At 43.3% G+C, this 12,954-nt stretch overlaps 1 protein-coding gene across 1 annotated transcript in view; it reads right to left on the bottom strand.

The window, feature by feature from the left end:
• The window catches only part of SRGAP2 (SLIT-ROBO Rho GTPase activating protein 2), a 211,606-nt gene that overhangs the window by 16,109 nt on the left and 182,543 nt on the right, over positions 1 to 12,954 (bottom strand). Inside the window, exons 11-13 of the mRNA XM_028488127.2 lie at positions 5,176 to 5,260; positions 2,428 to 2,455; positions 519 to 543 (exon numbers count right to left, since the gene is read on the bottom strand). Of these exons, the coding sequence (XP_028343928.1) occupies positions 519 to 543; positions 2,428 to 2,455; positions 5,176 to 5,260 (138 nt within the window). The remainder of the gene's footprint in view (positions 1 to 518; positions 544 to 2,427; positions 2,456 to 5,175; positions 5,261 to 12,954) is intronic.

Genomic DNA, 12,954 nt, shown 5'->3' on the forward strand with positions numbered 1-12,954 from the left:
GGCCGCTGAGCCTGCGCGTCCGGAGCCTGTGCTCCGCAACGGGAGAGGCCACAGCAGAGAGAGGCCCGCGTACCACAAAAAAAATAAAAATAAAAAAAGAAATACATCTAAGGTGACCATGCCACCAGAAACAAACAAACAAAAACCTGCAAACTTGGTCTAGGTGATTAGATACTGTGAGTTACTGTCATATTGGCACCCATTACGAAGTGTGAAGCCTCTTTCACGGTCTCCTACAGAAGTAGCACCAAAGGTAGTTCTGGCACAGTCTGCCACAGTCAAACCAGACCTCTAGTATGTAAGAGCATAAACGACTAGAGAGGAAAGGAAAGAGTCCCTGCCCCCCTCGCTAAATCGATGAAGTTGCCGTAATATTAAACATACTATGACTAAATGGTACATTCCAAATGTAAGCATGAAGTCAGAAAAGTGTCTGTCCCATCCACCCTGGAGTTCCATAAATATCTGGGATCTGACCATTTCACGCCAGACAAGCCTGCCTCTTGCTGGGCCCTTACCTGTTTCCTCACAGTTGAGCTACGCCTGTGGTTGAATCCAGCAACAGGGAGGGAAAAGAGAAAATGAGATTAAAAACAATTTGTGAGGTGGTTAATGAAACAAGTCACATTAATCAGCTCAGTCCCAGAAGTGGCTAAGAGACTTGATAAATTACCTTCCAAATGAAGCCCAATAAAGCGCTTTTCACAAAAGCTTAGAGGTCTCTGGTTTTAATGTCTGCCGCCATATTCAAAAGTAGAATAGGAGGGAATTGGTTCAATTTGCAATAAAATATATATAGGTCAGACAACAGGAAGATTTCTCCATTTGCAAGGAGACACTAGTAAACACCAAAGGAAGCTATGGTATTCTTTCTCTTGGAAATAAATCCTTAGGAAAAAGATAAGGAGCGATTTTCCCAGAATTTAGACAGTAGAGTGTCCAGACTGGAAGGAACCTTGGCGATTCCATAGGTCAATGATTTTCAAGCTGTGTTTAGCCTTGGAAGCCTTTTCTCCAAGGGAATCTGACTCAGACAACAATACCCCAAGCAAGGAGAGCAGTGATGCCTCTTTGAGTGAGGGTAGGAGGTAGGGACCAGAGCCTGGCTGCTGGGCACCATCTGCCACTTCCACTAGGCTGTTCTTAAGGACCTCTTTGGAATCCTAGAGCTCCTTGGATCTAGGTGAATGCTCTGTCTTGTCTTTTTTTTGGCCACGTTGCACAGCTTGTGGGATCTTAGTTCCCCTCACAGGGACTGAACCCATGCCCCCTGCAGTGGAAGCATGGAGTCTTAACCACTGGACTGCCAGGGAAGTCCCTCTCTATCTTGTCTTATAGATGAGGAAACTGGAGTTCAGAGAGGGGAAAAGAGCAGCCCTAGGTCACAGAGTGAATAACACAGCATAAGGGAATTCAGCTCAGCTCTTTTCACTCCCATAGAGACTTCCGCAGTTATGGCACTTCAGGTGAACTTACACTAAGACTTCAGCACCAAGAAGATATATTCTACAGAATTCCATTATCCTGGTTCCCTCCAGTCAACAAGACTAGTATATTAATAGGATCTTTACTGTGATCCGCAATGACAAAACGATGAAAGCCAAATGAAGCTATTTTTAAGTAATGAGCCTATAATTGTAAATGGCCTCATGACTATTGTGTGTGTCTCCAGATATAAGTGGTTTATATAATGGGCTAACGCAGGGTCTCTAAGGAGTCTGGCCCATTAAAGCTCTTTCCCCAGTTAAATCAGCACATTTTTAGGCATCTGAGAACCGTTGGCTGAATGAATGCCTTGCTCTCCGCCAACTCACGAGTTTTCTCATAGCAGCTCCATGACTGAGAGGGAAAATATTTGGCTGGAGTGGGGGAGGGCGGGGAAGGTGGGGAAAGACTGGGAGGGCTGCATACTTGTACATCAGGCGAGGATGTCTACCAATGCTGTTGGCAAGCAATGCAATGTAATATTTCATTATCCAGCGACACTCGCTAATTAGAGGCTGTCATCTTTTCCATGTATAAAAATAATTTCAGGTCAAATGCTATCTTCTGATCCTCGTTCCCTAGGTCAGAGACTTCTCAAAACCCACATGTTGAAGTCTAAAAGCTAAGGTTAGGTTACCAGGATCCTCCAGTGTCGAACAATTCTTTTCCGTGCAATGCAGTGGTTTTGGGGGGTCTCTGGAACTATTTCGGCAAATGGTAACTCTCTTCACTTAATTCTGCTCAGCAAATCCCATTTCCATTTGAGGCCAGATGGGGTCAGCAAGGTAAAGGGATGGAAGCCACCCCTGCCCTAGGCCACTCCTTTGCAAAGTCATCCAACACCTCTACAACTCAACTCCTTGGCTCTTTCCCAGGCTGGGATGGCTCTACCCCTCCGGCCTCTCTTCATCCCTTCCCAGAGCTGTCTCAGGCCACACCTACCTGGCCAGACTGCAATCTGTCCGCTGACCTGTTGGAAAGACAAAGGCAAAAAGCACATGTTGAAGCAGACGGGGTGAAAGGGGGAAACTTGCTCCCAGGAATGACTGTGTCTGCCCGGCTTCCCAGGGAGCCACTAGCATCACGTGTGACTAGCCTTCCAGGCCAAAAAGAAGAAAGCACCCAGGGCCTCTTTCTGGGCCTCGTTTCTGATGCTTGTTCCCAGCCCAGGGCTGCTAGTATCCTGAAACCTTAGGATTGCCAACTCTGCTTCCCAGTGGGACAACGGGTGGATGCGGGGGGAAAATAGCAAGGCAGAGCATATCTTAGAGGACAAATTATTAGAAGCTTTCCCAGAGATGAAATTCAGCTTCTCTTCTATGTGTGCTGGGTGTGTGTGTGGTGGGGAGGGAGGGATGAACTTGCTTGCCCTTCAGGCTGTGAACACACACACACACACACACACACACACACACACACACACACACAGTTGAGGGTGGAAGGGGGAGAAAGAAGGAATAGTTATTTGGGGAGAGGAGGGAGCATACGTCGAAATTCTCGTTTTAGATTCATACTAAATTCTCACTCCCATTACGCTGGGCTGAAATGACAAGGGAAAAATGATATTTAAAATGCTGCTACTGCTTTTAGACTGTGGTTCTCAACCCAACAGTGGGCCCTAATACTAAGCTGAATGGATCATACACAGTCTTAAAAAATGGAATTGAAAATCTTAACGCTCATCTGAAGTATTCTTATGTTTTTTAAAAATACACATGCATGTGCACTTGGGCCATTATGTAATCTGTGTTGCTTTTTTTGGGTCCACAGTTAACCCAGCTCGGTCTGTATTAGACCGTATTAGATAAACCAGGGAAAGGGTAAGCAGGCGCTGAGCCGGGGAAGGAGAGATTGGCTCCCCAGTTTCCTGGAAAGGCGACTCCAAGGGCCGAGGTGTGTGGTGGGGGAGGGCAGGGCTTTTTCTTGCATTTAAAGGTTGCTAATTGTTGATTACAGTTCAGCACATCTTGAGCAACACCTCCCCCACCCCAACAGCCTCTCAGGCTCAGCTTTCGTCTGCAAAAATATTATTCAGAGCCATTATTTCTAACATCTGTCCCATTTCCATTCTGGAATATTCATACACATCAATTATCCCTCTGTGGCAAGAAACAAGGGGCTCTTGCGTTAGTGACAAATACATACAGAAGGCAGGGACATGATGACTTGTACACAGGAAGATCTATATTTTTCATTATTGCTAGAACTTGTCATCTTTAGATGAAGGCAATTTGCAGCACTGATGAACGGTCACCAACCTTCACCCCTTCATAGTAGCACACTTGGTGCATGTATGTGTGTTGCAAACCCCCACCCCCGCCTCTCTCTCTCTCTCTCCCACCCTGTTTCCCATCTCACTTATGGGTCATGCTTAGATTATCCTGGCAAAAAGAAATCACAGTTATAACTTGCTTCAAATAGTTCTGGGCTTTTCTTCCTCCAATTCCCCATGGAGCAATCTGATAACTCAAGAGTAAAGATTTTCTATAAGCAAAGTTTGGATCTCAATGCCTAGACCTGTTCAGCCTGAGTCCCCTGGGTGTTGGGGAGGAAAGACAACAGAAGTTACTTAACAGGATTTCTTCACATAAAAGAAAATGCCTTAAAAATCACAAGATCAAAGACATTAGAGATAAAATAATCAATCATCTGGGGGAATCGTTCAGGGCAGGAGAACAGGGTAAGAAGGGCGGGTAGGAGGCTCTGATTTCTGGGGCCATGGAGCCAGTGAGTGCTGTATACTTCCCTAGATTCTGCAGTTGGTCTGAAGAATTCATTTGAGAACGTTAGACCTCTGTGGGTGTAGGTTTTGCCTTTCACTGGTGTTAGCACACCAGTAGCCTTGCCCTCCCCATCTTTAAGTGAGGAGATCAGTGGGGCAGAGGAGGGGCAGGGCCTTCAGAGGTGTCCCCAACTTGGGAATCCCATTAATCAGAGGATGCTGAGAGCTGGGCAGGCGACCTGGGCAAGGTGCCAAAAACCCCAGGGAAGCTTCTCTTTCAACCTCTGCCTTCTGTTTGACAGCTGAGGAGAGAAAGTCCAGAGTGCCAGTCCAGTCCTCTGCCTTGCTACTTTCCAGGGTCTGGTTAAAATCATCCTATGAGACCAGATAGTCGATTCAGCACCACAGCTTCAGCCTGGCCAAAGCAGGGAGAGGGCTGCCTCTTAGCATCAGGACCCTTCAAAGCAGAAGAAAACCTCTGCCCCACCCTGAAGCTACAGACAGCTGCAGTCTGCCCATCACCCCTGCCCTTGAGAATCCTCTCCTCTTTTCTCCTCAAAGCAGCTGTGTAGCTCACCTCACAGCTCCCCACCTTCTTGCTTCAGCCTCGGTCCTGCTACAGAGGAGCTGAGAGTTTTCCCAAAGTGTCTGGACAGTAAAGAACCCACCAGCTCCTTGGCCCCAGTAGTGGCAGAGGAGGTGCAGGAGGCGGGCTGGGTGGAGAGCAGGCACGCTCCATTTAAACAAATAGATGATGCACATTAGTGCTTCATTAAGCATTGGCCCTTCCCCATTACTCAAGCGGTCATTTGGGGCGTGTGCTTCCACATCAAACGAGCAAGGAAAAGCAATGCATTCATATAACCAGACTGGGTCTATTTGGCTGAGGATGGAGGCGTGTGCTCAGCACTTGGGCCCAGGGCTCGGCCTTCCCTCACTGCCAAATCTCCAGCAGAGCCCACACTCACTTTCTCCCAGGGTTTTCTGGAGAAGGTCATGCTTGGCTTGTAGCTTGGTGATGAGGTTCCTGCCCTCTAGGTACTCCTTCATTTTCTGTAAGGGAGGAGGACAAAGAACAATCAGTCCTGAAGGGGAAAAAAAAAAAAAAAAAAAAAAATCACAGACGCTCAGCTGTACAATTCCCTTTCTAAGAGGGTTTTTGGTTTCTGACCCAATTTCCACTGGGTCCATTTTTTATTTTTTTAAGGCCCTGAGCATCTGAGCAGCTGCTGATTTTCCTGGTGGATTAGTATCCTGCTCTATGTCTTCCTGGGAGCTCCACGTTGGCCACCATAAGAAGCTATCTCCTAGAGCCCCTCATCCGTCTCTTTCAGCTCCTCGGAAGAAGAGCAGGGGGTGAAGGGACTCACTGAGCCCCGCCTTCTTGGTGTGAGGATACACACCTGCGGCTCATCACCTCCACTGACATCCAGCCCTGCCCGGCCCCTCCCAGGGTGCACTCCTTCACACCAGGAGCAACGTCAAGGCTCAGCCCCTGCCTCGGCTGCAAGAACCAAGCACAGCATTCAGCGCATCTCTGTCTGAGCCGTATTTTCATCATTTCAATCGCTTCCTCCTCTGTTGTGCAGAGTCTTTGTGGAAAGCTTGGGATTTCTGAGCACACAGAGACAGGGGCTGCCACCCTCCACTTGTATACATACATACTGGCGGTTCCAAACACAAGATAAGGTTTATGAAAATGCAATGCCATCTGCTCTAACAGTCAAAATATGATTGCTGTGCTGTACTTTGTGATTTGACGTCTCTCAACCCTTGTCTGCCCAGCGAGAGACTATGTTTCCCTGGACAATTCATCAAATCTCCAAGACAACTCTATGAACTATGATTATCATTATCCCCATTTTATGGATGAAGGCACTGAGATTTGGAGAGATTCAATAAGTGGCTCTAGGTCAAACGATTAGTGAGTGGAAGAGCCAGTATCCACATATGCAGTTTGACACTACACTGTGTGCTTTTAATTGTTATGATAACGTGCTTGATCCATTATGGTACAGAGCAGGAGAGAAGCAGAACAAAACTTCACAGTATTGATACTTTACATATGTGTAGCGATTTAAGAATTTTTAGAGTACTTTAGCATGTATTTGACTCTCACAATAACCCTGTACAGCACATAGGGGAGACATCATATTATTTCCTGATTACGGATGAGAAGGGGAAGGGGGCATTGCTGATTGCCACAAGCCAGTAAGGTGGTGGTGTCAAACATGGATCCCAGGGCTTTGGACTGTTAACATGGTGTCTTTCCTACCTACCCCGTGGCTGTTCACAGGGATCTCAGTTTGCCTTGGTTGTCTCCTGCTGCAATGGTTCATCTACTGGGTCAGGGGTCATCTGCCCACGTCTAAACTCACGATGTAAAATGGCAGTGTTTCCCTGAGCGTGATCTGTGAATCACTGGTGATACGTGAGGCAGTGGGGGGGGGGGGGGGGGTAAGTGGATATAACACCTAAAATTATAAAGTCCTGTCTTTTAATGTACTGAGCAAACAGTATAATTATACGTCAAGCCTTTGATTTTATGGCCATTACTACTTAGGGTGAAGACAGAAAGAAAGGGTGAAAAAAATGTGAGTTACTTTTATTCTGTACCTTTCTGTACAGTGTGAAGCTTTAACTAAGAGTGTGTATTTCTCTCTCTCCCTCCTTCTCTCTCTTGTAAAAACAAAGAAAAATGCTGCTTTCTCTGGGATGCTCATCCTGGCCCTCCCTTGTTCACCCAGATGCCCCTGTGTGGAGCTTTGCAAATCTCTGACAGCACTTTTCACCCAGCCCTGTCATGGAGGCTTTGCTGCTCCTACGTCTTTCCCTCCAAATGGTATCCTCTCTATGGTCAGAGACTGTGGCATTCACTATTCTTTGCATCCCTGATGCTTAGTACTGTGCCCAGAAGATAGTAGACACTCAATAAATGTGTGAAAATGAGTAAAATGAACAGTCTCACCATCCTCTGGATAGAACCTTCCTCAGCAGTTACACACCACGCCCCCAAGTATGCCCCTACACTATGAATTAAATAGAAGACAAACAAAAAACAAGCCCTATGACAAATCATTTCTGCTGCTTTCCTCACGACCTGTTCCCCGCTGCTCCTTTGTGCTTTTGCATGAGAACATCTGCATGAAAATAGGCTCCGTTGTCACCTTCCCCATCCCATCTGCTCCAGCTGCCAGCTCACCTGCTGTCACTCTTCCCTGGGTGACATCCTAATCCCCAACCAATGCCTAATTGGGAGGCTTGGAACAGTACTTCAGGGCCCAGAGGCGAAACACCTTCAGGAAACACCCACTGCTAACATCTGAACCGCAAGAGCCCCCTCTTTGGAAGGTTATCCCAAGGAGACTCTAAAGGTGTCCTAATGAGGGAAAATTCACCCAGACACTGTAACCCTTAAAAACAAGGCCAGAGTGCTCAGAAAACAGCCAAAATTCTGAAAGGAGATGGATGCAAATGCCTTCCTCTCACTCGTGTATACTTGTGATTCCGGAAATCATCTTTTTCATTCCTGTTCACAGTTCACTAGTTAACTCTGGCTGTCACTCAGTGAACCATTAAAATAAATAACAATCTGATAAAGAGGTATGATGAATTAACTTTTCGGGTTCCACTAAATCCTGAAGGATCCAAAACTGTGTCAAGGTATGACCTGCATGCCTAATAGTGGAAACAGTGGTTGGAAGTTTTCCACCTAGGTAAGCCGGGTATGGGAAGGTAAAAGCATCCTATTCGCAGGCATGTCATTTATCACTTCCCTGTCCCGCCCATAAATCCACGCTCATCTCTATGAGAGGTAAACTGGGAGAAGTAACCTGGGCTTTCCTGGGAGGAGCTTAGTTAGAAGGAAGGCTTCAGCTGCTGCTGTCCAGACACACAGCAAAGGGAGCTGAGACAGTGGACGACAAGGGAGGAATAGGTAGCTTGTCAATGATTTCTGGAGGCCAGGGGGCTAGGAAAAGAACTGTTCATGTGTAATCTCAAAATTCTTCCTTGGGCAATAAGGGTCACTTTCCTTATTTAAACCATGTCCCAATATTAGGTAATTAATTTTCTTTCATTCCACTCCCTGTACCGTGCTCCTCTCCCGAAACACCTAAAGGTAAAGTGATTACCTGGAGTTTTCCTCAGTGGAGGAAAAAGGAATGGATCACGGTCTACTCCAGATCACCAAACTGAGATCAAATTCCTAAAACACAGTCTGACTGCCACTCCCCCATATGCCCCTACCCCATTTTACACGCAATATTATCAAAAATGAGAATTTTTTCCAAAAGTAGGAAGGGAGGCAGGAGTCTATTGGGTGGTTTTGGTTTTTGCCATTGTAAACCTTCAATTCAGTTTTTATGATCTCACTGATTTCTTTCTGAATAATTCCTAATTGGGTATTAACTGTCAGTGATGAGTTTTATTTATTGAAAAGGATTAGTATAATAATTTTTCTTTCTGAGCCTGCCCTCCCTGACAGACATTTTAGTTGCAGTAAAATGGAGAAGGCTGAGTTGGTATATTCTAGTCCTACCACTTACTAACTCTTCCAACCTTGGGCAAGTCATTTAACAACCAGAATCTTAGTTTCCCCATCTGAAAAATGGGGATAATATATTTTTTTCACAAGGGAGTTAAAGATGAAATAAGATAACAAGCATGACTGTGATGATTAACACAAGGACTGGCAACTAGCAGGTGCTCAGAAGTGTTCCTTATACAGAATCACCAGCTCAACCAAAAAACAGTCCTTCTCTAAACTTCTTTGCTTTGTGCTAATACTTAAGAAAGCTCAATCAAAGCAGGTTTCTGGCCTTAAAAAAAAAAGTTAGAGGCACAAGAATGGTTTTCGAATTTAATTTTAAAATACCTTTTCTCTTTAAATACATTCTTTCCATGGTGGTATAAAACTCACAGACCTTGTCTAGGCCTTGAATTTAATCTGTGAACCCAAGGCCATAAGTATCCACTGCTGCCAGAAGGTGGGGTGGGTGGGAGGAGTGAGCTATGCCTAGCCAGCCTCGTGCACAGAGATACACAGATGTCATTACTGTGGCTGCTTCCCCACCATCCAAGCACGCTGACATTTCCCCTCCTCCCTGTCAATTTTTAAAGCAGGAAACAGCTGTCAGACAGAATACATAATAGAGCAAACATTTCAACAGGAACATATCTCCCCACTTTAATTGACAGGGCAGGGACATTCATGCATTTGTACCTGCTTAGCACACATTTATCAAGTATCTGTTTATTCTTGGAGAATATCAAGATAAAAAAAGGTCTTGGACCACACCAAGTCTAGCAGTCTTAGAGCACTGTCCATTCAATGGCCAAAGAACCGGCTCCTCTCCAACCTCTTACCTTGCCTGAATCTGTCCTCCCAAATTCACACAGTTTAGCTTTGTTTATTTTATCAGCTATAAGCCTTCCTTTCCCCATTTCATCCCCCATTCAAAAACCCCATACTCCAACGCCCATACAAGGAAATACCTATAAGGGTTTGACAGTACTTGGCTAAAAAAGTGAGCATTACTGCCTATGAGCAGGGAATTGGTTAAATAAATGATGGAACATCCATCCATACAATGATGTTCTGTGCAGCCATTACAAAAGGAGGCAGATCTTTTGGACTAACGTGAAGATAATACCCAAAATAAATTAAGTGAAAAAAGCAAAGTGAAGAACAGTATGGATGGTATACTTCTATTTGTATTTCTATTTATTTTGTTTCCTTACATTTCTAATGTAATAATATTATATTAAAGGGTACATCAGTGGTTGTCTCCACACAGAATACCTCTGGAAGGACACAGAAGAACATGGTTTCAATCACTGTCAGAGGCGGGGGGGAGTAGGAGTTGGGGATGGGTAGAGGATTGACATTCTTCTGTATTCTCTTTTGAAATCTTTGCATCTTTTTTTAACACAATAAAAAAGGCAATGGGAAAAAAGGTAGACAGTGCTGGATTGTTTGTTATAGAAGACAAGCGATACAAAGCCAAGGAGGTCAGAAAATGTCTTCTCATTTAGAGCAAAGAAGGGTGGAAAGCTGAGCTGTTCCTGAGCCTTCCCCTCACCTCAGCTTCCTCAGCAGGGCATAGAAAAGGCCTGTGTCCTGAGACCAGGAGACCAGAAGATCAGAGTTCTGGTTTCAGCTCTTGCTGAGGACTTTAAACAAGCTACCCATACTTTTTGGATTTTTTGTTTGTTTTTTTAGTTTTTTAAAAAAAATCTTTCAGATGAGAAGGTTTGGTTAGATGATTTTTAAAAAACACTTCAGGCTTTAAAATTCCATGATTATTTTCCTGGGACTCTTGCAAATGACTGACCTTTGTAGGTCATGCTTCAAATTTCCAATAGATGTCATCTGCGCAGATGAATCTGATGACAGCCGAGAGTGGTCAGAAAGCTTTCCTAGCAGCCCTCTGGGTCACTAGGCACACTACTAGGAGTGAAAGCCATGACAAGGGACCTCTTCCCAATCTTCCAAAAGAAGGCAACTTCTAGGATGCGCTACTCTGATGTCTTTGAAGGGCGAAGGGAAACACATGGGCAACGTTTGTGGAGACAAAAGACTAAGACAAGCACGTCTGCAGTTGTGTTGGCTTTGTAGGGTTTGGCAAGCACAGGCAGCTGTCCTGGGGAACATGCATGCCCCCTTTTCTTGAATGTCCATTTTGCCACCTCCCAAAAGTCTTTTTATCATGAACTATCTGACACGTTCCAATCACCAACCACAAAAATGATGAACTCTCTTGTAAATCTGTTACTAGACAAGCCCAGGCAAAAAAACCTTCCTGTTAGCCAAGGAAATTTGCACACAATTGTGATAAGTAGCATTATGGCCACAAAAGACAGGAAATGAGTTACAGGACATCAGTGTATTCAGACAGAGGTGAAAGGATGGGTGGGATTTGGGAGGTCACCAGTTTGAATATGGTCATTCCTGCTCTTACTAAAGGTCAATTTTGAATACAAATGTTATAGCTTCACTTAAAGCCAAAAAGTAATTTCTGACAGTCTTAAATACAGATTTTTATGTCCAAAATTCTTATTTAATCTTGTTCTGCAATGTAACAAGATTGGGTCATTTAAGTAGCGTTATATCTAAGCAGTCCAGAAAGACCAGCCAGGCAATCCCAAAAGACTCTCGAGTATTTAACAACCTCCTGAGATAAAGAAGCTTGGGGAGGTACACAGCCCTCACTATAGACAGGAAGTTTTCTTCATGTCTGTCCCAGGTTTTTCATGCCTTCATGCTTTTGCACATGCTGCTCTTGCCTCAGGGAATGCCTTTCTCCTCTTGATTCACTCATTGCCTGATCAGCACAGAAGTTGTTTTGTATGTAATGTTTCCCCAACTCCATTTCTCCTGATTGCCATTTATGCACATGTGCATGTATGCACTTAACATTTTTTACATTTATTTCTTTTAATTACCCAGATCAAGCTATTGTAATTGTATTGTAATTGTTTACATGCAGTAAAAAAGAAAGTTTTCCCTTCATAGGCCTAATTCCATCATTCTCCTCTTCATTTTATATTCTTAGCATTCCCAGCTTATATAGCACAGTGTCTGGTACATAGTATATCCTTAATAAATGATCAATGAACAACTTAATAATATTCAATGAATAAATTAATAGTGATGATGGAGATAATACATTTTCAGCAATTTTGAGCACTCGCTACAAAACAGGCAATGTGCTATGTATTTTACAAAAATGAATGAGCCAAAATGTCATTCCATTCTTTCTCTGTACAGATTTTAGTATTTTACTCATAAATGTATTAAAGAATGTTATAATTAAATGACTTAGGAAAATATTAATCATTTGTTAAATGAAAGTAGCAGATTATAAAACAATATGTACAGCAGTATCTCATTTTTTATAATAAAATTATAAACGTATGCTCACATCTGTGTGCACGCATAGAAAAAAGCCTGGAAGAGAATATATTCTAACACTATTATTTCTAGGTTATTGGGATTATGGCTGATTTTTAGTTTCTTTTTACTTCCAGCTTCTATATAATAAGCATGTTTTGTTTTGTATTACAAGAAAAAAAAGTTATTTTAAAAGAATAATACTGTTAAATCACTCCCTATCAACAGTCTTCTCCAGGACTTAAAAAAAAAAATTTGAAGAATTCTGAGCTTAATTACGTGAAAAAAACAGATTTCTTCTTTGAAGGAGATAGCAAATCACTAGTGTTCTTAATGGAGAAAGGGCAGTGTTCAAAGAAGAATTAAACAAATGTTTCCAGTTGGAGGAAAAATTCAATTTACTACATGCAGACTGTGTTTCTTGACTGAAAAACAAGTTAATTCCTCTCATTCAGGATCAGTATGCATATTCACTGGCTATATTTCTTCTCACATCTGCAAACTTAATTTCTTCTTTCTTAGTCGTCAGAAGATTAGGAAATAAATTTTAGTTCAGACAATAAATCCTACTTGGCAAGCTCAAAATAACTTAATTATTAAAAAGTAGCACCAAAGACCAGCCAGTAACCTTCCAAAGGACTGTTAACACTACTTAAAAAAAATTGGGTTCATCTGTCTAAAAGAGGACTGGGAGATGCATGAATAACAAAATATAATGTTTTAGAATTCTCTGCAAACCAACAATGCTGCACATTACCTGTCCCTTTGAATTTCAGCCATAATTATGAAAAATAATTTCCCACTTTAAATTATAAAGTAGTGTCATCATATCATATCAACTAGAAGAGATTAC

Source organism: Physeter macrocephalus, chromosome 4 (genome assembly GCF_002837175.3).
Source record: "Physeter macrocephalus isolate SW-GA chromosome 4, ASM283717v5, whole genome shotgun sequence".
Classification (NCBI taxonomy): domain Eukaryota; kingdom Metazoa; phylum Chordata; class Mammalia; order Artiodactyla; family Physeteridae; genus Physeter; species Physeter macrocephalus.